General features: G+C 48.6%; 1 protein-coding gene across 2 annotated transcripts in view; it reads left to right on the top strand.

Annotated features, from left to right (window-relative positions):
- Positions 1–25,724, top strand: part of tmem8b (transmembrane protein 8B) — a 129,682-nt gene that overhangs the window by 33,288 nt on the left and 70,670 nt on the right. For both annotated transcript variants that reach the window (XM_063047741.1, XM_063047740.1), the window contains exons 2-4: positions 12,761–12,950; positions 15,521–15,728; positions 17,876–18,009. In XM_063047741.1, coding sequence (XP_062903811.1) covers positions 12,761–12,950; positions 15,521–15,728; positions 17,876–18,009 — 532 coding nt within the window. The remainder of the gene's footprint in view (positions 1–12,760; positions 12,951–15,520; positions 15,729–17,875; positions 18,010–25,724) is intronic.

The raw sequence follows: 25,724 nt of genomic DNA, 5'->3' as shown, positions 1-25,724 counted from the left end.
CTCTCTCTATCTTCCCTCCCTCTTTCATTCTCTCTCTCTCTTTCCACCCCTCTGATTCTCCTCCCTCTCCCTCACCCTCTCTCCTTTTTCACCTCTCTTCTCCACCCCCTCATACACTCTCTCTCCCCCTCTCTCTCCCCCTCCCTCTCTCTCCCCTCTCCCTCCCTCTTCCTCTTTCTCCCCTACCCCTCTCTCTCCCCCTCTCTCTCTCTCTTCTTCTCTCTCCCCCTTTCCCTCTCTTACCCTCTCCCTCTCCCTCTCCCCCTTTCACTATAACCCCACTCGGCACCTCATTGTTTACCAGCCACATCCTGTAGGGTAATCCAGTTGTTAGACCATAAGGCAAAGGGGCAGAATTAGGCCATTCGGCCCATCAAGTCTGCTCTGCCATTCCATCATGGCTGATTTATTATCCTTTTCAACCCCATTCTCCTGCCTTCGCTCCATAACATTTGGCACTCTGACTAATCAAGAACCTGTTAACTTCTGCTTTAGATGTACCCAGTGCTGCTTTAGATACACCCAATGACTTGGCTTCCACAGCCACCTGTGGCCATGAATTCCACAGAGTGGCCACTCTGTAGTGAAAGAAGTTCCTCTTCATCTCTGGTCTAAATGAATGTCCCTCTATTCTGAGTCTGTGCCCTCTGCCCCTAGACTCCCTCTCCATGTCCACTCTATATATACCATTCAATATTTGATTGCTTTCAATGAGACCCCTTTCTTTCTTCTAAACCCCAGTGAGCGCAGGCTCAGAGCCATCAAATACTCCTCATGACCTTTCACTCCTGCGATCATCCTCGTGAACCTCCTCTGGACCCTCTCCAATGCCAGAACACCTCTTCTGAAATATAGGACCCAAGACTGCTCAGAATACTCCAAATGCAGCCTGCCCAATGCCTCAGAAAGCCTCAGCATTACATCCTTGCTCTTATATTCTCATCCTTTTGAAATGAATGCTAACATTGCATTTGCCTTCTTTACCACCGACTCAGCCTGCACTTTAACCTTTTCAGGGTAGGGTTCATAACATAAAAAAGGTTGGGAAATGCTGCTTTAGGGAATCCTGCACATGGTCTCCCAAGTCACCTTGCACCTCTGACTTTTGAATTTTCTCCCCATTTAGAAAATAGTCCACGTCTTTATTTCTTCTAGAGACTGTATTCGATCTGCTACTTCTTTGCCAAACCTTCCCCTGCAATTCACCGATTGGATGATGCAGTTCCTGAAGTCAAACCCATTGGATAAATTGGACCAATGAAAATGCTTCCATATGGTTTGTGATTCTATGATGTAATTGACCCGAGCTTGAAACTGGTTTGAAAATCTCCGCAAAGCCCATTCTTCATCTATGTGTTGATCAATAAATGTGTTTAAACATTGATCCGAGGATGCGTAATTGGATTTGGATATTAATAGACAGATTACTTATGTTGATATCTTACTGTTATTATCTCTGATGTCACGTCGCCTGTAAACCAACTGCTCATGCACAGGGAACGCATCTCCTCTGTTTAGTTGGGAGATGAGAAAGCATGACCTATTCCTTCTGCAGAAGCCAAGAATTACGTGGCCTTTCGGTATGAGCACAGGCCGAGTCTAGGACCAGAGGGCTTAGTCTCAGAATAGAGGGATGTCCATTTAAAACAGAGATGAGGAGGAATTTCTTTAGCCAGACGGTGGCAACTCTGTGGAATTCATTGCCGCAGACTGCTGTGGAGGCCAAGTCATTGGGTATATTTAAAGTGGAGGTTGATAGGTTCTTGATTAGTCAGGGCGTTAAAAGTTATAGGGAGGAGGTAGGAGACTGAAGTTGAGAGGGATAATAAATTGGCCGCGATGGAAAGGCAGAACAGACTCAATGGGCGAATGCCCCAGTTCTGCTCCTGTGTCTCGATGGTCTTATGGTCAAATACAGGGATGGAAAGCTGCATTGGAACTGGTAAATGGATTTATTATTGTCACATGTACAGAGATACAGTGAAAAGCTCGTCTTGCAAACCGTTCACACAGATCAGACCATTACACAGTGCATCGAGGTAGAACAAGGTAAAACAATAACAGATTGCAGAACAAAGTGCTACAGTTACAGAGAAAGTGCAGGGCAGGCAGTGAGGCGCAAGATCATAACGAGGTAGATTGTGAAGTCAATAGTCCTTCTTATTGTACTAGGGGATCATTTGAGAGGCTCTGCATTGGTCCGGATCGACCATGGATGTTGAGTCTCAGCTGTCAAACGCAAGCCAGGGCAGTACGATATGGAGAGCAAGCTGCTGCCCGTACAGCAGGATCCCCCTCTCCACGCAGCTGATGAGCCCAAAGGAACGGCAGAGACCGATACAGTTTGGCACCAGCAGCGTCGCAGGAGTTGCCAGTCAGTGTTGAATTTAACGTAGGACTGCCCTAAGGACTCCGGCACACGATTTTTCCTTGGGAATTACTCCCAAAGTCTTCCCCATGAGTGGGTATAGGTACACGTCAGTGGAGGCTTGAGATCAGAGTTTTCCTTCTCCTAAATGAGCTCCCAACCATGGTTGTCAAGCCCCGTCTGCTCAGAATCATTTAACAGTCTTATAACAGTGGGGTAGAAGTTGTCCTTGCTCCTGGTGGTACAATACACCAGAATACGTGGGTCCCAGATCAGCCTCTACCGCCACCTGAGGACCACCAATAGACAGCCCCCTAGGAGAACGTCATACTCAAATTGAGTGAGTGCAAAGGAAGAATGTGCTTTCAGGCTTTTGTATCTTCTGCCCGATGGGAGAGGGCAGAAGAGAGAATGTCTGGGATAGGAGGGACTTTGACGACATTGGCTGCTTTACTGAGGCAGTGGAAAGTGTAGACAGAGTCCATGGAGGGTAGGCTGGTTTTCATGATGCGTTGGGGTATGTTTCAACTCTCTGCTGTTTCTTGCGGTCACCTTACATCTCATGGTACATCTCGATAGAATGCGCTCTATGGTGCATTAATAAAAATTGTTCAGCGCCAACGGGGAAATGCCAAATTTCTTTGGCCTCCTGAGGACGTAGAGGCATTGGTGAGCTTTCTCGGCCATGACATCAATGTGGCTGGGCCAGGGCAGGCTATTGGGGATACTCATGTCTCGGAACTTGAAGCTCGCAGCCCTCTCAATCTCAGTATCATTGACGAAGACAGTCCTGATGTCATGGTACTTGTCTGGATGCTGATTCTTGACCCAGAAGGTCAACAGTTCCCTCCGCCCCAAAAGATGCTGCTTGACCCGTTGAGTTTTTCCAGCATCTAATGTGTTTCTCCAGATTTCAGCATCTGTAGTCTCTTCCATCCCCCCCAGGGAGTGGGATTCATTGGGCTCCGGTAGGAATGAAATTTAGAGGCTCACACACAAACTGTTGGAGGAACTCAGCAGGTCAGGTGATACCTATGGTGGGGAATAAACAGTCCAAGTTTCAGGCAGAGACCCTTCATCAGGAATGGAAAGAAAAGGGGCAGAAACCGGAATAAGAAGGTGAGGAGAGGGAAGTTGATAGGTGAGACCAGGTGAGACCAGGTGAGACCTGAACGAGATTTTTTTTAAACCATGAGAGGCATAAGTAGGGTAAACAATCTGAATCACTTCCCCATGGTAGAAATGTCAAACACCAGAGCGACACACATAGCAGGCTGGAGGAACTCAGCAGGTCAGGCAGCAACTATGGAAATGAATAGAGTCTGAATGACCAGCTGAGTTCCTGCAGCATTTCATGCGTGTTGCTCTGGATTTCCAGTATCTACAGCATCTCTTGTGTTTATAAAGCACCAGAGGGCATGTTTTTAAGGTTGAGTGTGGAGGTTTAAAGGAGATGTGAGGGGTAAGTTTTTATACAGAGAATGGGACGTGCCTAGAATGAGTTACCGGGGATAGGAGTGGAACCGGGCAGTTTGTTGAACGTTAAGCACACATGAATGGAGGGATATGGATGATACAGGAGAGGAGATAATTTAGTATAAATTGACGTCAAATTTCACCCAACATGTTAGAGGTTAGGGCTTTCTTCCCTGAAGTGTGGGAGAATGAGGGAGGTAGACAAAATTATGAGGGACATAGATAAGGTTAATGCAATCAGGCTTTTCCCACTGAGACTAATACGAGAGGTCAGGGGTTAAAAGTAGAGGTGAAATGCTGAAGGGAAACCCCGATGGGAAACGTCATTCACTCAGAAGGTCATGAGGGTGTGGAAGGAGGTGCCAGTGGGATGTGGGTTCGATTTCAACATTTAAGAGAAATTTGGAGAAGGACATGGCTGGGAGGGGTATGGAGGACTATGATATGGGAGCAGTTTGGTGGGACAAGGCAGTTGATAGTTCAGAATGGATTAGATGGGCCGAGGGGCCTGTTTCTGTGCGGCAGTGTTCTCTGACTCTTGTGGAACGAATACCCTGCCAAGTCTACATTCTCTGTTCGCGGTAATATGCACGAACGAAAGTGACATGAAGCTGAGGGTCACCTCTTCCAACGGAATGAAAATATCCTGCAGTACGGTCACTCGGTGTGTGACACGGGCAGTGAGACGGTGTGTGACATGGGCAGTGTCATGGTGTGTGACACGGGCAGCGAGGCGGTGTGCGACAATAGACAATAGACAATAGATGCAGGAGTAGGCCATTCGGCCCTTCAAGCCAGCACCGCCATTCACTGTGATCGTGGCCGATCATCCACAATCAGTACCCCATTCCTGCCTTCTCCCCATATTCCTTGACTCCGCTATCATTAAGAGCTCTATCTAACTCTTTCTTATAAGCATCCAGAGAATTGGCCTCCTCTACCTTCTGGGGCAGAGCATTCCACAGATCCACAACTCTCTGGGTGAAGACGTTTTTCCTCAACTCCGTTCTAAATGGCCTACCCCTTATTCTCAAATTGTGGCCTCTGGTTCTGGACTCCCCGAACGTCGGGAACATGTTTCCTGCCTCTGGCGTGTCCTATCCCTTAATAATCTTATATGTTTCAATCAGATCCCCTCTCATCCTTCTAAATTCCAATGTATACAAGCCCAGTCGCTCCAATCTTTCGACATATGACAGTCTCACCATCCCGAGAATTAACCTCGTGAACCTCCGCTGCACTCCCTCAATAGCAAGAATGTCCTTCCTCAAATTTGGAGACCAAAACTGTACACAATACTCCAGGTGTGGTCTCACCAGGGCCCTGTACAGCTGCAGAAGGACCTCTTGCTCCTATACTCAACTCCCCTTGTTATGAAGGTCAACATGCCATTAGCTTTCTTCACTGCCTGCTGTACCTGTATGCTTACTTTCAGTGACTGATGAACAAGGTCACCTAGATCTCGTTGTACTTCCCCTTTTCGTAACTTGACACCATTCAAATAGTAATCTGCCTTCCTGTTCTTGCCACCAAAGTGGATAACCTCACATTTATCCACATTAAACTGCATCTGCCATTCATCTGCCCACTCACCCAACCTGTCCAAATCATCCTGCATTATCACAACATCCTCCGCACATTTCACACTGCCACCCAGCTTTGTGTCATCTGCAAATTTGCTAATGTTACTTTTAATTCCCTAATCTAAATCATTAACGTATATTGTAAACAGCTGCGGTCCCAGCACTGAACCCTGCGGTACCCCACTAGTCACTGTCTGCCATTCTGAAAGGGACCTGTTAATCCCTACTCTTTGTTTCCTGTCTGCCAACCAATTTTCAATCCATGTCAGTACCCTATCCCCAATACCATGTGCTCTAATTTTGCCCACTAATCTCCTATGTGGGAAATTATCAAAGGCTTTCTGAAAGTCCAGGTACACTACACTCACTGGCTCTCCCTTGTCCATTTTCATAGTTACATCCTCAAAAAATTCCAGAAGATTAGTCAAGCATGATTTCCCCTTCGTAAATCCATGCTGACTCAGTCCAATCCTGTTACTGCTATCCAAATGTGCCGCTATTTCATCCTTTATAATTGACTCCAGCATCTTCCCCACCACTGATGTCAGGCTAACTGGTCTATAATTCCCTGTTTTCTCTCTCCCTCCTTTCTTAAAAAGTGGGATAACATTAGCTACCCTCCAGTCCTCAGGAAAGTGGGAAGTGAGGCGGTGTGTGACACGGGCAGCGAGACGGTGTGTGACACGGGCAGCCAGACGGTGTGTGACATGGGCAGTGAAACGGTGTGTGACACGGGCAGCGAGACGGTGTGTGACACGGGCAGCGAGACGGTGTGTGACACGGGCAGTGAGGTAGTGAGTGACGCGGGGAGTGAGACGGTGTGTGAAACGGGCAGTGAGACGTTGTGTGACACGGACAGTAAGACGGTGTGTGACACGGGGTGTGAGACGGTGTGTGACACGGGGAGTGAGACGGTGTGTGACGCGGGGAGTGAGACGTTGTGTGACACGGACAGTAAGACGGTGTGTGACACGGGGTGTGAGACGGTGTGTGACACGGGGAGTGAGACGGTGTGTGACGCGGGGAGTGAGACGTTGTGTGACACGGACAGTAAGACGGTGTGTGACACGGGGTGTGAGACGGTGTGTGACGCGGGGAGTGAGACGTTGTGTGACACGGACAGTAAGACGGTGTGTGACACGGGGTGTGAGACGGTGTGTGACGCGGGGAGTGAGACGTTGTGTGACACGGGCAGTAAGACGGTGTGTGACACGGGGTGTGAGACGGTGTGTGACACGGGGTGTGAGACGGTGTGTGACGCGGGGAGTGAGACGTTGTGTGACACGGACAGTAAGACGGTGTGTGACACGGGGTGTGAGACGGTGTGTGACACAGGCAGTGTCATGATGTGGGACACAAGCAGCAAGACGGTGTGTGACACGGGCAGTGAGACAGAGTGTGACACGGGCAGTGAGACAGACGGTGTGTGACGTGGGCAGTGAGACGGTATGTGACACGGGGTGTGACACAGGCAGTGAGACGGTGTATGACACGGGCAGTGAGACGATGTGTGACAGTGTGCAACACGGGCAGTGAGACGGTGTGTGACACAAGCAGGCAGACAGTGTGTGACACAGACGGCGAGACGGAGTGTGACACGGGCAGTGAGACAAAGTGTGACACGGGCAGTGAGACGATGTGTGACAGTGTGCAACACGGGCAGTGAGACGGTGTGTGACACAAGCAGGCAGACAGTGTGTGACACAGACGGCGAGATGGTGTGTGACACGAGCAGTGAGACGGAGTGTGACACGGGCAGTGAGACAGAGTGTGACACGGGCAGTGAGACGGTGTGGGACGCGGGGTGTGAGACGGTATGTGACACGGGTAGTGAGACGGTGTGTGACACAAGCAGCGAGATGGTGTGTGACACAGAGAGCGAGCTGGTGTGTGACACGGGCAGTGAGAGAGTGTGACACGGGCAGTGAGACGGTGTGTGATGCGGGGTGTGAGACGGTGTGTGACGCGAGGTGTGAGATGGTGTGTGACACGGGCAGTGAGAGGGGGTGTGACACGGGCAGTGAGAAGGGTTGTGATGCGGGGTGTGAGATGGGCAGTGAGTCGGTGTGTGACACGGGCAGTGAGACGGTGTGTGAGACGGGCAGTGAGTAGGTGTGTGACATGGGCAGTGAGACGGTGTGTGATACGAGCAGTGAGACGGTGTGTGACACGGGCAGTGAGACGGTGTGTGACACGGACAGTGAGACGGTGTGTGACACGGACAGTGAGACGGTGTGTGAGACGGGCAGCGAGACGCTGTGCGACACGGGCAGTGAGAAGGGGTGTGACGCGGGGTGTGAGACGGTGTGTGAGACGGGCAGTGAGACAGAGTGTGACGCGGGGTGTGAGATGGTGTGTGACACGGGGAGTGAGACGGTGTGTGAGACGGGCAGTGAGACATAGTGTGACATAGGCAGCGAGACGGTGTGCGACACGGCCAGGGAGATGGTGGATGACACGAGCAGTGAGAAGGGGTGTGACGCGGGGTGTGAGACGGGCAGTGAGGCGGTGTGTGACACAGGCGGTGAGGCAAGGTGCGACACGGACAGCAACGCAGTGTGCGATACGGGCAGCGAGACGCTGAGCGATACGGGCAGCGAGACGCTGAGTGACACGGGCAGTGAGGATGTGTGTGACACGGGCAGTGAGGCGGTGAGTGATTGGCGCGGTGAGGCGGTGTGTGATACGGGCACCGAGACGGTGGCCAGTGACTGCTGGACACTGGATAAGGTGCATTGTTATCTGGGGGACATAATGCTCTCTCGCCCCTCCCACCCGGATACAGTTATTTATTTATTTGTCTGTCTGTTTGAGTTTGTTTATTTATTGAGGTACAGCGTGGAACTGGCCCTCCGACCCCACCACCTAGCAACACCTGATTAGACCCTCGTTTAATCATGGGGCAGTTTACAGTGACCAATCTGTACCTTGCTTTGTGGGAGGAAACTGGAGCTCCCGGAGGAAACACTCGCAGTCAACGTACAAATTCCTTACAGCCAGTGGCTGGAATTGAACCCGGCTCGCTGGTGCTGTAAATCATTGCGTTAACCACTACACTACAGTGCTATCCCACATCTTATGACATGGCCCTTCACCTCTGTCCAACCACGTCCCAATAACAGTCCAAGCAGAGGGGAGAGAAGGATCTTCACTTCACATACAACACATGCTGGTTGAGTGTCTCTGAACGGCGATGGTGTCAGGTCAATGTTGCGAGAACTGGCTATGGTTACCGAGCAGGTACTCTGCATTTAGCTCAATCTGTTGTTTACATCCAAGCAGCATGGACAAGACAGATGGTGTTTAATTGTACTTCTGCTCATCCAGGTAATTGTTGTTAGTTCCAAGGGATGAAAAGTTCAGCGTTCAGCAACTCTGGGAAACTCTAACAGCGTGGGTTTTCGTGGAGTGAAGAGATCCCCCTAACCTTCTAAATTCCAGCGAATACAGGCCCAGAGCTATCAAACATTTCTCATATGATAACCCTTTTTCAATCCCGGAATCATCCTTGTGAACCTCCTCTGGACCCTCTCCAATGCCAGCACATCTTTTCTTAGATGAGGGACCCAAAACTGTTCACAATACTCAAAGTGAGGCCTCACCAGTGCCTTATAAAGCCTCAGCATCACATCCCTGCTTTTATATTCCAGTCCTTTTGAAATTAATGTTAACATTGCATTTGCCTTCCTCACCACCAACTCTAACTGCAAGTTAACCTTTAGCGTGTTCTGCACAAAACTCCCAAGTCCTTTTGCATCTCAAATTTCTGGATTTTCTCCCCATTTAGAAAATAGTCTGCACATTTATTTCTTCTACCAAAGTACAGAACCATGCATTTTCCAACATTATATTTTATTTCCACTTTCTTGCCCATTTTCCTAATCTGTCCAAGTCCTTCTGCAGCCTACCTGTTTCCTCAATGCTATCTGACCCTCCACCAATCTTCATATCATCTGCAAAGCCATCGATTCCATCATCTAAATCATTGATATACAGCATAAAAAGAAGCGGTCCCAACACCAACCCCTGCAGAACACCAATCGTCACTAGCAGCCAACCAGAAAAGGATCCTTTTATTCCCACTCACTGCATCCTACCAATCAGCCAATGCTCTAACCATGCCAGTAACTTTCCTGTAATACCATGGGCTCTTAACTTGGTAAACAGCCTCATGTGTGGCACCTTGTCAAAGGCCTTCTGAAAATCCAAAAATACAACATCCCCTTTATCTATCCTACATGTAATCTAAAAAAAATTCCAGCAGTTTTGTCAGGCTAGATTTTCCCTTATGGAAACTGTGCTGACTTTGTCCTATTTTGTCCTGTGTCACCAAGTGCTCTGTAACAGTGCAACAAGATCATTCACCTTGTTTATTATGCTCTGTGCATTGAGATATAACACTTGGAGTGCTGTATTTGCTACCCTTTTTGATTCTGCATCCCTAATGCACTGATACTCACCCTGTTGGCTGTGGTTATGTCCTATCATCTGCCTGCCCTTCCTGACAGGCTGACTTCAGACTATCTTTGCCTTTTCATCATCTATCCTATTCTGAGACCCTTCACTCTGGTCCCCAGCCCCCTACCAAATCAGTTTAAATCCTCCCCAACTGCTCGAACAAACCTGCCCTTGAGAATATTGGCCCCCCTCGGGTTCGGATGAAACCCGTCCCTTTTGTACAGGTCATACCTCTCCCAGAAGAGGTCCCAATGATCCAAGTACATGGGGCCCTGCCCCCAGCACCAGCTTCTCAGCAACAGATTTATCTGCCAAATTATTCTGTTTCTATCCTCCTATACCTCCTGCTCCCAGCCCACTGGGAGCCAAACACCACAGAGTGGGGGGTAGCACCAAGACAATGGGCCCAGCAGCCTCTCTCCCAGAGGCTGGTGTAGAGGCATAGAGACTTGCAAACGAGGGACAGCTTTCGGCCCTTTGAGTGCGTACTGACCATCAACTACTCACTCTGCTGAAGACCCAAACCCCAATGACTCAGGAACAGCTTCCTCCCCTCTGCCATCAGATTTCTGAATGGTGCGTGTATCAGTGAAGGCTTCTTTTTTGGAATTAATTTATTTTTGTAATTTATAGTTATTTTATGCATTTGCCCTGTACTGCTACTGCAAACACCGACAAGAGTAGACAGTGGTAATACCAAACAAGGGAAAATCTGAAGATATTGGATGTCCAAAGCTACACGCGCACACACACACAACGCCGAAGGAACTCAGCAGGTCGGGGAGCATTAACGAAAGTGAGCGAACAGTCGACGTTCTCGGCCGAGGCCCTTCACCGGTCTTGAAGAAGGGTCCCAGCCCGACACATTGACTGTTTACTCTTTTCCATAGATGCTTCCCGGCCTGCTGAGTTCCTCCAGCGTTGTGTATGCGTTTCCGTGATAATAAACCTGCCTCCTTAAGGTTGTCATAGCCGGGGGGGGGGGGAGGGGAAGGGGGGCGGTTAGTCGGGATAAGCTCGCCCTATCTATTCAATTGTCCCAGTGGCGTGCACCTCAGACTAGCCTCTGACAACCAAGTCCAGCTCCTGGGCCTCACGTGAGGCTTAGCTACTAAACCCGGCCGAACCGTTTCTACTGATAGGGGGAGCAACCAGTCTCGCTGGGCAGATGGAACACCTCAGCCGTGCTTGGCAGCTCAACCAGGAAATCTCTGATCTCACACCTCCGCTGCCTTGCTGTCATAGGGGAAGGCCTCGGGAGTAAACCCCGAGGGAAATCTGGAAATGGGATCCCTCAGGCAGTTGAGTTCAACGCTGACTGACAATTCCTGTGATGGCGCGGGTACCACATTGTATCGGTCTCTGGCGTTCCTTTGGATTCATCAGTTGTGCGCAGAGGGGGTGCCAGCTACATGGGCAATAGCTCGCTCTCCATATCATACTGGCCCCCGCTTGCGTACCGACGTGCGTCTAACAGTTAGGTCGCAACATCCCCGGTTAACCCCGAACAGTGAGGAGCCTCAATACACCTGATTCTTATTCTGCAATCAACTTCCCCAAATTCAGTCCCTCGGCGCACACCCGGGGCAGCTCACAGCGGTAACTGGGGAGCCACGGTAGCGGAGCAGTTCTGAGTTAGCGTGACGTTATTACAGCTCAGGCGGAGGGAGATCGGAGTTCAATTCCGGAGACCTGTGTGAGGAAGTTTGTACGTTCTGCCCGGGTGCATGTGGGCTTCCTCTGGGGGCTCCGGTTTCCTCCCACAGTCCAATGACATATTAGTAAATAGTTTAACTGGTCATTGTAAATTGTCCTGTGATTAGCTTTGGATTAAATGGGTGGGTCGCCGGGCAGCGCGCCTCGTTGCGCCGGAAGGGATTACTCCAGGCTGTATCTCAATAAATACTTAATACTTCATTGTCGCCAAACAATTGATACTAGAACGTACAGCGATATTTGATTCTGCGCTTCCCACTCCCTGCATTACAAATATTAAAAATAGTAAAATTAGTAAACATTAAAAATTTAAATTATAAATCATAAATAGAAAATAGAAAAATGGAAAGTAAGGTAGTGCAAAAAAACCGAGAGGCAGGTCCGGATATTTGGAGGGTACGGCCCAGATCCGGGTCAGGATCCGTTCAGCAGTCTTATCACAGTTGCAAAGAAACTGTTCCCAAATCTGGCCATACGAGACTTCAAGCTCCTGAGCCTTCTCCCGGAGGGAAGAGGGACGAAAAGTCTGTTGGCTGGGTGGATCGTGTCCTTGATTATCCTGGCAGCACTGCTCCGACAGCGTGCGGTGTAAAGTGAGTCCAAGGACGGAAGATTGGTTTGTGTGATGTGCTGCGCCCTGTTCACGATCATCTGCAGCATCTTTCGGTCTTGGACAGGACAACTTCCATACCAGGTTGTGATGCATCCTAGAAGAATGCTTTCTACGGTGCATCTATAAAAATTAGTGAGGGTTTTAGGGGACAGGCCAAATTTCTTTAGTTTTCTCAGGAAGTAAAGGCGCTGGTGGGCCTTCTTGGCAGTGAACTCTGCTTGGTTGGACCAAGTCAGGTCATTTGTGATATTGACCCGGAGGAACTTAAAGCTTTTGACCTGTTCCACTTGCGCAGCACCGATGTAAATGGGGTCATGCAGTCCGCTACTCCTTCTTAAGTCAACAACCAATTCCTTCGCCTTGCTGACGTTGAGGGATAGGTTATTGTCTTCGCACCAAGCCACCAGGTTCTTAATTTCCTCTCTGTACTCAAACTCATCATTACCCGAGATACGGCCTACAATTGTAAATAAAATAAAGATAAAAATGAATCCACTACAATAGCCCTGACTGACCTTTCCGCCCCTCTCACTGTTCCTATCCCAGAGTGCCTCTTCGTCACCGACTACTTCACCAGGACCCCCCGCAAGCTCAATGCCTTCACCTCCTTCACCAGCGCCGAGCTCTTCCATTTCCACGTGCCCGAGGACACCGTGGTGGCCGTCTGGAACCTGATCACCTTCAAGGAGCAAGGGGGCAGCTTTGGCGATTCCTGTCCGGATCGAGACATCACCGTGTGAGTGGTCGGGGGGCGGGAGGGCTGTGTCCGCCGCTGAACAGGGCGGTGGGATGCACTCGAACGCGCATTGGTTTCATGCATCCTTTGTACACATCCTCCTCGCAACCTCGGCACAACGACGGGTCACCGAGTCAGAGACTTTTCGGTTTGTGTCTGACTCCAGAAACAAGAAACATAGAAACATAGAAAATAGGTGCAGGAGTAGGCCATTCGGCCTTTCGAGCCTGCACCGACATTCAGTATGATCATGGCTGATCATCCAACTCAGAACCCTGTACCTGCCTTCCCTCCATACCCCCGATCCCCGTAGCCACAAGGGCCATATCTAACTCCCTCTTAAATATAGCCAATGAACTGGCCTCAACTGTTTCCTGTGGCAGAGAATTCCACAGATTCACCACTCTCTGTGTGAAGAAGTTTTTCCTAATCTCGGTCCTAAAAGGCTTCCCCTTTATCCTCAAACCGTTACCCCTCGTTCTGGACTTCCCCAACATTGGGAACAATCTTCCTGCATCTAGCCTGTCCAATCCCTTTAGGATTTTATACGTTTCAATAAGATCCCCCCTCAATCTTCTAAATTCCAGCGAGTATAAGCCTAGTCGATCCAGTCTTTCATCATATGAAAGTCCTGCCATCCCAGGAATCAATCTGGTGAACCTTCTTTGTACTCCTTCTATGGCAAGAATGTCTTTCCTCAGATTAGGGGACCAAAACTGCACACAATACTCCAGGTGTGGTCTCACCAAGGCCTTGTACAACTACAGTAGTACCTCCCTGCTCCTGTACTCGAATCTTCTTGCTATAAATGCCAGCATACCATTCGCCTTTTTCACTGCCTGCTGTACCTGCATGCCCACTTTCAATGACTGGTGTATAATGACACCCAGGTAAGAACTCCCAGCTGACGCTGAATGCCGGGGCGGGGGTGGTTGGGCTTGGATGAGAATTATAATACAAGTTCAAGTTGATAGCTCAAACGATACAACATTTCTCCGGTCCGTGGTTCCATGGTGCATCGTCTATATCCACTAGTCGTGCGCGCCCACACCCACACACACACACACACACACACACACACACACACATACGCACACACACACACACACATATACACACACACACACACACATATATGCACACACACACACACACACACACACACATATACACACACACACACACACACACATACACACACATATACGCACACACACACGTATGTATCTGTGTGTGTGTAAATGTAATGTGCAGCACAGGTAATTAGTAAACAACTCACTGTCCTAGTGATGAGAGCTCGGTGATGGCAGGGTATTCATTACTCTCCCAGCCCGGGGAAAGAAGCTGTTACCCAGTCTGACAGTCCTGGTCCTGATGCTCCCGTACCTCCTTCCTGACGGTAGTGGGTCAGAGAGATTGTGGGACGGGCAGCGGGGATCCTCAGCAGAGTCTCGGGCCCTTTGTTCACAACACTCCTGGTAAATGTCATAAATGGAGGGGGGTGGGGGGGCGGTGATCCCCTCGGCCGTTTTTACTGTCCTCTGTAGGCTCCTTCTCCCTCAGACTCTCGGTAACGTGTCCAACCATGTGGCAGGTAGTCCCGACCTAATAACAATAGGCAGCCGTTAGCCTCATGAGACCATGGATTTGCGGTTTCCAGGGCGCAGGCCTGGGCAAGGTTGTATGGAAGACTAGCAGTTGTCCATGCTGCAAGTCTCCCCTCTCCACCACACCGATGTTGTCCAAGGGAAGGGCATTAGGACCCATACAGCTTGGCACCGGTGTCATCGCAGAGCAATGTGTGGTTAAGTGCCTTGCTCAAGGACACAACACGCTGCCTCAGTTGAGGCTCGAACTGACGACCGTCAGATCACTAGACGAACACCTTAACCACTTGGCCACGACAGAGACAGAGACAGCGAGAGAGAGACAGAGAGAGAGAGAGTTACACAGAAACGCTGGAGGAACTCAGCTGGTCAGGCAGCATCTATCGAGGGGAATAAAGAGTGGACACTTCGGTCCTGATGAAGGGTCTTGGCTCGAAACGTCGACTGTTTACTCTTTTCCACAGATGCTGCCTGGCCTGCTGAGTTCCACCAGCATTTTGCGTGCGTTGCTCTCTCTCCACCCCCGCCCCCCCCTACTCTCTAACACTCTTTCGCTCGCTTCCCTCCCTCTCTCCCCTTTCCCTTTCTCTCCAACACACATCAGGGTCTCGGCCTGAAACGTCGACTGTACCTCTTCCTAGAGATGCTGCCTGGCCTGCTGCGTTCACCAGCAACTTTGATGTGTGTTGCTTGAATTTCCAGCATCTGCAGAATTCCTGTTGTTTGCCCTTTCTCTCCCCTCTGTTTCTCTCTCTCTCTCTCTCTCCCCTCGCCACCTCCCCTCCGCCTTTTTCGCTCCCTCTGTGTGTAAATCTCTCTGCCTGCCAGCTCCAATGCTTCCTGAAGCCGTCCTCAAGTCTCCGCCGTTGTCCAGTGCTGAGTGCTCTGCGCGACCTGGGTTTATTCCATTAATTGAGCTCTCGGACTGTAAATTACCCTCTGCCTCTCACTTCTCTCCCCCAGATACTTCCGGTCCGGAGCACCGCCGGTGATTAACCCGCTCCACAGCCGCTTCCCGGCCGATACCGTTGTGCCGGGATCCTTCGCGGTGACTCTCACCTGGAATTTACCCAACCGCACGACCGGCATTTTTAACATCAGCAGCCCGCTCCCCGGAGACTGGTTCCTGGCTGCTCATTTACCAAAGGACAGAGGGAAGATATCAGTCAAGGTAAATTCAGCGAAACATAAACACAAGAGATTCTGCAGATGCTGGAAACACATACAAACTGTGGGAGGATCTGGCAGCACCTACGGGGAGGAATAACAAGGTTCCGCCAGTATTTCTATCTATCTACCTATTTATTTAAAAACGCAAACACGAGGCATTCTGCAGATGCTGGAAATTCAAGCAACACACATCAAAGTTGCTGGTGAACGCAGCAGGCCAGGCAGCATCTCTAGGAAGAGGTACAGTCGACGTTTCAGGCCGAGACCCTTCGTCAGGACTAACTGAAGAAAGAGCTAGTAATCTCTAGAGATGCTGCCTGGCCTGCTGCGTTCACTAGCAACTTTGATGTGTGTTACCTATTTATTTATCTAGATAGATAGATATCAAGGCATGCTGCCAGCAATCACAGGACAATTCACAATGACTAATTAACAATACTAACTAGTATGTCTTTGGACTGTGGGAAGCATCCGGACCACGCATTCTAGGGGGTGGACGAACGAACTCGTTACAGAGGGCGTTGGAATTGAACTAGGAACCCCGAGCTGTAATAGCATCGCGCTAACCGCTAGGCCCACAAGGCAACAGCGGAATGCTGGAGGAGATGGTGGTGAAGAGGGTAGGTCTCCAAAGAAAAACGTCACAACAGACAAGATTACTAAAATTTTGCTGAAATATTAAATCTGCAACACTTGGGTCTAGCGCCGCCAGTCGTGGCCCCGCAGCCACCAGGCACCCGGACCGGGTGCACCCGCCGCACCGATTCCGCAGTCTGTGGACTCACTTTGGGGGCTCGGCAGCTCACGTTCTGTGCACTAATTGTTCCCAGTGTTTATTATTGTTTTCACCATTTGGAAGTTGGATGTTTGTCGGTCTTTGTTGTGACTGGTTTTTCGTGGTTTCTACGGCATTTCTTTGTTTCCTGCAAGAGGATGAATCTCAGGGCTGTATGTGGTATATTTACTTTGAGAATACATGTACTTTCAACTTTGAAAATGTACCAAGGTTCAATTTTCAGCCCAACTCATTTATACCAACCCATCTGCCTGTGTTTGAGCCATATCCCTCCAAATCTTTCCTGTCCTGTGGCTACCAGTTCAAGTGTCCTTTAAGCGTTGATAATGTACCCGCCTCAACCACTTCCTCTGGCAGTTCTACTGACCAGCCTCTGGCAGAACAAGTTCCCCTGGGGTTCCTTTTAAATCTGTCCCCTGCCCTCTTAAACCTATACCCTGTAGTTCTTGATTCCCCAACCCTGCGGGGGAGAAAAACTATACGAATATATCTTATCTACACCAGTCAGGAAATACAAGAGATTCTGGAGATGTTGGAAATCCAGAGCAACACACACAAAGTGCTGGAGGAACTCAGCAGGTCAGGCAGCATCTGTGCTGAGTTCCTCCAGCACTTTGTTTGAGTTGCTCTGGATTTTATGGACCTCAGTAAGATCGCCCCTGGGTCTGCTGCACCCGAAGGAATGGTCTCCCCATAATCCAGTCCCTCAAGCCCCAGCAGTCTAACCGTAAACACAAAATACTCTGCAGATGCTGGGGTCAAAGCCACACTCACAACACGCTGGAGGAACTCAGCAGGTCGGGCAGCATCCGTGGAAAAGATCAGTCAACGTTTCGGGCCGGAACCCTTCGTCAGCTCAAAAGTCTTCTAGAGCATAAAAAATGGAACATTACAGCACAGTGCAGGCCTTTCGGCCCACAATGTTGTGCCGACCCTTTAACCTATATTAAAACCAATCTAAGACTTTCCTGCCACATAGCCTCCGCCCCCACTTTTCTTTCATCCATGTCTTTATCTAAAATTATCTTAATTGTCCCTAACGTATCTGCCTCTACCACCGCCCCTGGCAGTGTGTTCCACCTGCCCACCTGTCTCTGCATAAAGAACCTACCTCTGAACTCCACCCCCCCCCCGCCCCCGCCACCCATACTCTCCTCCAATCATCCCACCCTTGTACTAGCCATCTGCACGCTGGGACAAAGCCTCAGGCTGTTCACTCAATCACTCCAACACCATTTCTGAACTCTTTCCTGCTTAATGGTATCTTTCCTATTGGCCGGGTGACCTAAACTGCACGCAGTAATCCAAAATACCTCACCAGCATTTTTTTTCCTTTTCTCTCCTGTCTTCAGGGCCTCTATGAAGAATGCCAGTACCTCTTCCAACCGCAGCTCATCGTGCAGAAACTGATTGGGATTCCGGTCCTGTATCCCGGTTACGTGATGGATCAGATGATCCCAGCCCACAACAGATCGGCACTCTACAAGTAAGTGAGCTGCCGGCCTCTCCCCGACCGGAGTCTCCCTGGCACGGAGGGGAGAGCGAGTGTTGCGCAGGCGTTCTCGGTTCAGATCCGTTTGTTCATAACGTGTACGTCGAAACACGCAGCGAGGACATGTCATTTGTGCTCACAAGCACCACGACCTAAGGATGTGCTGGGGCAGCCCGCAAGTGTGGCCACAGACTGCACTCAATCTCAGAATCAATCAGAATCAGGTTTCGTATCGCTGGCCTACAGTGTGTCGGGCAGAGGGGTGGCCGCACGTCTGGAAGGGAATCTGATCTCAAACCTCCGTTCAAGCAACACACATCAAAGTTGCTGGCGAACGCAGCAGGCCAGGCAGCATCTGTAGGAAGAGGTGCAGTCGACGTTTCAGGCCGAGACCCTTCACCAGGACGAACGAAGTCCTGTTGCCTTGTGACTATACCCACTTATGGGGAAGGATTCGGGAGTAAACCCCGAGGGAAGTCTGAAGCTGGAGTCCCTCAGGCAGTCCTACGTTGAGTTCAACGCTGACTGACAGCCTCTGTGATGCCGCTGGGGCCAAACTGTATCAGTCCCTGCCGTTCCTTTGGGTTGATCAGCTGTGTGGAGAGGGGGAGCTTGCTGCATGAGCAGCAGCTTGCTCCCCATGTTGTACTGCCCTGTCTTGGGTGTCAACTGTGTAGATATCTAGGGAACAAAATCCATGATAATGCCTGACCAACAGAGGCCTCACAATTTGTTGTTTTGTTGCAGCAATACAGTGCAAAACTTAACAACTATAAATTACAGCCAGAAATACAGCATATCTATAACATTTTAAATTAAATATGTAGTGCTGAAAGAAAGCAAAAAAAATAGTGAGGTTCACGGTTCAATGTCCATTCAGAAATCTGCTGGTGGAGGGGGAGAAGCTGTTCCTGAAACATTGAGCGTGTCTCTCCGGGCTCCTGTGCCTCATCCTTGATGGTAGCAATGAGAAGAGGGCAGTGTTGGGGGTCCTCAATAATAGATGCCACCTTTTTTTGAGGTATTACCTCTTGAAAATGCCCTGGATGCTGGTGAGACCACTGCCCATGATGAATCTGGCTGAGATTGCAACTTTCCACAACTTTTTCTGATCCTATGTGCAGGCCCTCCATACAGACGGTGATGTTGCTAGTTAGAATTCTCTCCACGGTACATCTGTAGAAATTTGGTATGTCCTTGGTGACATACCAAATCTCCTCAAACTCCTAATGAAATCTAGCAGCTGAAGTGTCTTCTTTGTAATATGTTTGGACCTGGAAAGATCCCCCGTGAACTCTGATGTACTGGGATTTTGGCAAGGAACGGCCTCAAGAGAGGTGGCTAAAGGTCCTTCAGTACCCCTGAGCCCCTTCAACTCCCACACAACACCCACGCTCCCTCCCTGCTAGCCACTCACTCTGATATCCCATCCAGTCATAAGAACAGAAGGAAATCGGCCCATCAGTCTTGCTCCATCACTCAGAATGGGAGCAAAGGTGGGGCTCTCGGCCCATCAATTCTGCCCTATCACTGAGTATGACCATGCCTTTATAAGGCATTGGTTAGACTGTCCTTGGATTATTGTGAATGGTTTTGGGCTCCTTATCTAAGAAAAGATGTGCTAGCAATGGAGAGGGTCCAGAAGAGGTTCTCGAGAATGATTACATGAATGAGGAGCGTTTGATGGCGCTGGACCTGTACTTGCTAGGGTTTAGTAGAATGAGGGGTCACTTCATTGAAACCTATTAAATATTGAAAGGCCTGGGTTGAATGGATAGGAGAGGATGTTTCCTATAGTGGGGGAGTCTAAGATAAGACATTGCCACAGACAGCTCTGGAGGCCAAGTCATTGGGTTTACTTAAAGTGGAGGTTGATATGTTCTTGATTAGTCAGCGCATCAAAAGTTCTTGGGTGAAGACAGGTGATCTATGCTGGCCTCGTTTCTTCCTCTTTATCAGTTCTCCGGAGTCCTCAGTTCCCCAATCAGTAGAACACAGAACCCGGAAGAGGTCCTTTTCCCCACCATGTCTGCACCGACTTTGATGCCAAATTAAAACTAATTCATATCCTCCCATTCTCTACTTGCTCATGTTGTCTGTCTATATGCCTTTAAGAGAATAGTATTGAGTTTGCTTCCAACACCACCCTAGGTAGCACGTTCCAGGTACTCACCACTGTCTGTATAACAAACATACTCACACATCCCCCTCTCAACTTAAATGCACGTTCTCTAGTTCTCGGTATTTCTACCCTGAGCAAAAGATTCTGACTGTCTACTCCATCTATGCCTCTCTTAATTTTATAAACCTCTATTATATCTCCCCTCAGCCTCTGTCGCTCCAGAGAAAACAACCCAAGTTTGTCCAACCTTGCATTATAATACATGCCCTCTAATCCAGGCGGCATTTTCAACACTTTCAACATATTTACAGAATAATAACAATAACAGAATCAATGAAACTCTGCCTAACTTGGATGTTCAACCAGAGGGCAGAAGATAACAAACTGTGCAAATACAAAAGAAATAAATAATAATCATCATCATCAGGTGCCATGCCTGGTATGAACTTTGACTGCCATGGCCCATACACTCCTGTTTCGGGTCAAGTGGACCAATTCCTTGGCATTCATTTCCAGTTCTCTGGCTGCTGTTTCCATCATCATTTGTCTTTGTCTTCCTCTTCTTTCTTCCCTTCAATCTTTCCCATAATTACCATGCATTCTAACTCCTCTTTCCCAATCACATGTCCAATGAAGTTACGTTGCCTTTTCATGGTCTCATACATTATTTCTCTTTTTGTGCTTGCTCTGTTCATGACATCCTCATTAGATGTTCGTTTTGTCCATGATATTCTGTGCATCCTCCTCAAAAACCACATCTCTGTTTGCTACAATTCATTTCCTCATGTTACTAGATATTGTCCAACATTCTGATCCATATAACATAACTGGATAAATGTAACGTTTCAGTACTCTGAGGCAGGTTGTCATGCCTAGTTTAGTATTGGTCAGTATACTCTTCATTCTCGTAAAGGTGTCTTTTGCCATCCCTATTCTTCTTTTGATGTCCATGTCACACCTGCCATCTGCTGTCACCCAGCTTCCTAAATAGCAAAAGTTCTGTACTTGTTTTATGTCTTCCCCGTTTATTCTCAGCCTGTAGATAGGATTCTCATTCTTTTTGGATATCACCATAAATTCTGTCTTTTTGCAATTGATAAATAGACCCATTTTTGAATAATAATAATAAATCAATAAGCAATAAATATTGAGAACATGAGATGAAGAATCCTTGAAAGTGAGTCTATAGGTTGTGGGAACAGTTCAGTGATGGGGCAAATGAAGTTGAGTGAAGTTATCCCCTTTGGTTCAAGAGCCTGATGGTTGAGGGAGAGTAACTGCTTCTGAACCTGGTGGTGTTGTTCCTGAGGCTCTTGTACTTTCTTCCTGATCTCAGCAGCGAGAAGGGAGCATGGCCTGGATGCTGCGGGCCCCTGATGATAGATGCGCTTTCCTACGACAGCATTTCATGTAGATGTGTTCAGTGGTTGGGAGGGCTTTACCCGTGATAGGCTGGGCTGTATCCACTACTTTTTGTAGGACTTTCCATTCAAGGGCATCGGTGTTTCCAAACCAGGCTGTGATGGACAAGTAATAAGTAATATTGAGAGCAGGAGTTGGAGAGTGCTTGAAAATGAGTCAAAACTGAACACAATACTCTAAATACAGCCAAAACTAAGCTCTATCTGGCTGTAACCATCACTCCTCACTCAAATTTAATGCTCCAACAAATAAAGAAAGGTACAACATCTTTACCAACTTATTAACTTGTGTGTCTAGTTTCAGGGTGCAATTGATGTGGACCCCAAGATCTTTAATTAATCTCCTTTCACCCTAAACTGACCACTTTGCACTACATGGATTTTTTTTGTTCTATTTATGTTATTTCTTCTATAATTATGTCTAATTTATCTTCAGTTTGTTCTTGTGAATGTTACATCTCTAATGCCATGTGCCTGTGAAGCACGTTTTTCATTGCACCTGTTGATGCAGCAATAACCTTGACTTTGAAGTCTACCTCATCATCTGGTCTCCACAACTCCTGGGACAGAGAATTCCAGGCTTTTGCCATCCTCTGGGAAAATTTCCACGCACACGAGTTTTTGATCACCAGGTTCCTTTTCTACTACCTTTAGAACAGAGCTGAGGGGCAAGTTCTTTAGCCAGAGGGTGGTGAGTCTGTGCAATTCATTGCCATAGACAGCTGTGGAGGCCAAATTATTCAGATTATTTAAAGTGGTGGTTGATAGGTTTTTGATTAGTCAGGATGTCAGAAGTCACAGGGAGAAAGCAGGAGAGTGGGGTTGAGAGGGATTATAAATCTGCCATGATGGAATGGTGGAGCAGACTGGATGGACAAAATGGCCTAATTCTGCTCCTATATCCAATGGTCTTATGGTCTCTGGAAGAACTTTAAAGAGAGTGAACCCACGCAAGGCAGAAGGTCCCGATGGAGTACCTGGTAAGGCTCTGAAAACCTGTGCCAACCAAATGGCGGGAGTATTCAAGGACATTTTCAACCTCTCACTGTTATGGGTGGGAGTTCCCACTTGCTTCAAAAAGACAACAATTATATCAGTGCCGAAGAAGAATAATGTGAGCTGCCTTAATGACTATCTCCCGGTAGCACTCACATCTACAGTGATGAAATGCTTTGAGAGATTGGGCATGACTAGACTGAACTCCTGCCTCAGCAAGGACTTGGACCCATTGCAATTTGCCTATCGCCACAATAGGTCAATGGCAGATGCAATCTCAATGGCTCTTCACACGGCTTTAGACCACCTGGACAATACAAACACCTATGTCAGGATGCAGTTCATCAACTATAGCTCAGCATTTAATACCATCATTCCCACAATCCTGATTGAGAAGTTGCAGAACCTGGGCCTCTGTACCTCCCTCTGCAATTGGATCCTCCACTTGCAAACCAGAAGACCACAATCTGTGCAGATTGGTGATAACATATCCTCCTTGCTGACAATCAACACTGGTGCACCTCAGGGGTGTGTGCTTAGCCCACTGCTCTGCTCTCTGTATACCCACGGCCATAGCTCAAATATCATCTATAAATTTGCTGACAATACAACCATTGTTGGTAGAATCTCAGGTGGTGACAAGGGTGTGCAGGAGTGAGATACGCCAACTAGTGGAGTGGTGTCACAGCAACACCCTGGCACTCGACATCAGTAAGACGAAAGAGCTGATTGTGGACTTCAGGAAGGGTAAGATGAAGGAACACATACCAATCCTCATAGAGGGAGAGAGTGAGCATTTTCAAGTTCCTGGGTGTCAAGATCTCTGAAGATCTAACCTGGTCCCAACATATTGATGCAGTTATAAAGAAGGCAAGACAGCAGCTATACTTCATTAAGGAGTTTGAAGAGATTTAGCATGTCAACAAATACACTCAAAAACTTCTATAGATGTACCGTGGAGAGCATTCTGACAGGCTGCATCACTGTCAACTGCACAAGAAGAAAAGGAGCTGCAGAAGGTTGCAAATCTAGTCAGCTCCATCCTGGGTACTAGTCTACAAAATACCCAGGACATCTTTTGGGAGCGGTGTCTCAGAAAGGCAGCGTCCATTATTAAGAACCTTCAGCAACCAGGTTGTGCCCTGTTCTCACTGCTACCGTGAGGAAGGAGGTACAGAAGCCTGAAGGCATACAGTCAGCGATTCAGGAATAGTTTCTTCCCCTCTGCCATCCGATTCCTAACTGGACACTGAACCCTTGGACACTACCTCACTTTTCAAAAACTGTATAGTATTTCTGTGTTTTGCACGATTTTTAATCTATTCAATATATACTGTATAATGTAGACCGAATAAGATTTATTTATTTTTCTTCTGTATTATGTATTGCATTGAACTGCTGCTGCTAAGTTAACAAATTTCACGTCACACGCCGGTGATAATAAACCTGATTCTGATTCTGAATTTACATGCACATGTGATCGGAATCGGAATCAGGCTTAATATCACCAGCATATGTGTTGTGAAAGTTGTTAACTTTACGACAACAGTACAATAAATGATCAATAAAGAAAAAATACTGAACAACAGTAAATGTATGTGTGTGTGTATGTATATATATGTTAAATATTTAAATTAGAATAAGTAGTGCGTGGTGCAAAACAGAAATAAATAAAAATGTAGCGAGGTAGTGTTGGGGGCTCAATGTCCATGAAAATCAGCCGCTCCCCTTGTCAGTATGTTCTGTTATTTGAGACCCTCCTGCTAGTGGAAACATATTGGCATCCACCTTGCCATGCCCTGAGTGAGAGTCAGAGACTTGCCATGCCCTGAGTGAGAGTCAGTGACCTTGCCATGCCCTGAGTGAGAGTCAGCAACTTGCCATGCCCTGAGTGAGAGTCAGTGACCTTGCCATGCCCTGAGTGAGAGTCAGAGACTTGCCATGCCCTGAGTGAGAGTCAGTGACCTTGCCATGCCGAGTGAGAGTCAGAGACTTGCCATGCCCTGAGTGAGTCAGAGACTTGCCATGCCCTGAGTGAGAGTCAGTGACCTTGCCATGCCCTGAGTGAGAGTCAGAGACTTGCCATGCCCTGAGTGAGTCAGAGACTTGCCATGCCCTGAGTGAGAGTCAGTGACCTTGCCATGCCCTGAGTGAGAGTCAGAGACTTGCCATGCCCTGAGTGAGAGTCAGTGACCTTGCCATGCCCTGAGTGAGAGTCAGTGACCTTGCCATGCCCTGAGTGAGAGTCAGAGACTTGCCATGCCCTGAGAGTCAGTGACCTTGCCATGCCCTGAGTGAGTCAGAGACTTGCCATGCCCTGAGTGAGTCAGAGACCTTGCCATGCCCTGAGTGAGAGTCAGTGACCATGCCATGCCCTGAGTGAGTCAGAGACCTGCCATGCTCTGAGTGAGAGTCAGTGACCTTGCCATGCCCTGAGTGAGAGTCAGTGACCTTGCCATGCCCTGAGTGAGAGTCAGAGACTTGCCATGCCCTGAGTGAGTCAGAGACCTGCCATGCCCTGAGTGAGAGTCAGTGACCTTGCCATGCCCTGAGTGAGTCAAAGACTTGCCATGCCCTGAGTGAGTCAGAGACTTGCCATGCCCTGAGAGAGTCAGAGACTTGCCATGCTCTAAGTGAGAGTCAGTGACCTTGCCATGCCCTGAGTGAGAGTCAGTGACCTTGCCATGCCCTGAGTGAGAGTCAGAGACTTGCCATGCCCTGAGTGAGAGTCAGTGACCTTGCCATGCCCTGAGTGAGTCAGAGACTTGCCATGCCCTGAGTGAGAGTCAGCGACCTGCCATGCCCTGAGTGAGAGTCAGTGACCTTGCCATGCCGAGTGAGAATCAGAGACTTGCCATGCCCTGAGTGAGAGTCAGTGACCTTGCCATGCCCTGAGTGAGAGTCAGTGACCTTGCCATGCCCTGAGTGTGAGTCAGAGACTTGCCATGCCCTGAGTGAGAGTCAGAGACGTGCCATGCCCTGAGTGAGAGTCAGTGACCTTGCCATGCCCTGAGTGAGAGTCAGTGACCTTGCCATGTAGCAGCCCAGATGAGTCCATTAGCTTCGAGGCAGCTGATCCATTTCTGGTTAATTGAAGCCATTAACCCTGGCAGTGTTCCCAGTGCTCGAGAAACTCTCGAACTCCTCTCTGCCTGGTACAGATTTAATTC

Source organism: Mobula hypostoma, chromosome 5 (assembly GCF_963921235.1).
Source record: "Mobula hypostoma chromosome 5, sMobHyp1.1, whole genome shotgun sequence".
NCBI lineage: Eukaryota > Metazoa > Chordata > Chondrichthyes > Myliobatiformes > Myliobatidae > Mobula > Mobula hypostoma.
The sequence above is the reverse complement of the archived record's forward strand: the minus strand, read 5'-3'. Positions and strand labels throughout refer to the sequence as shown.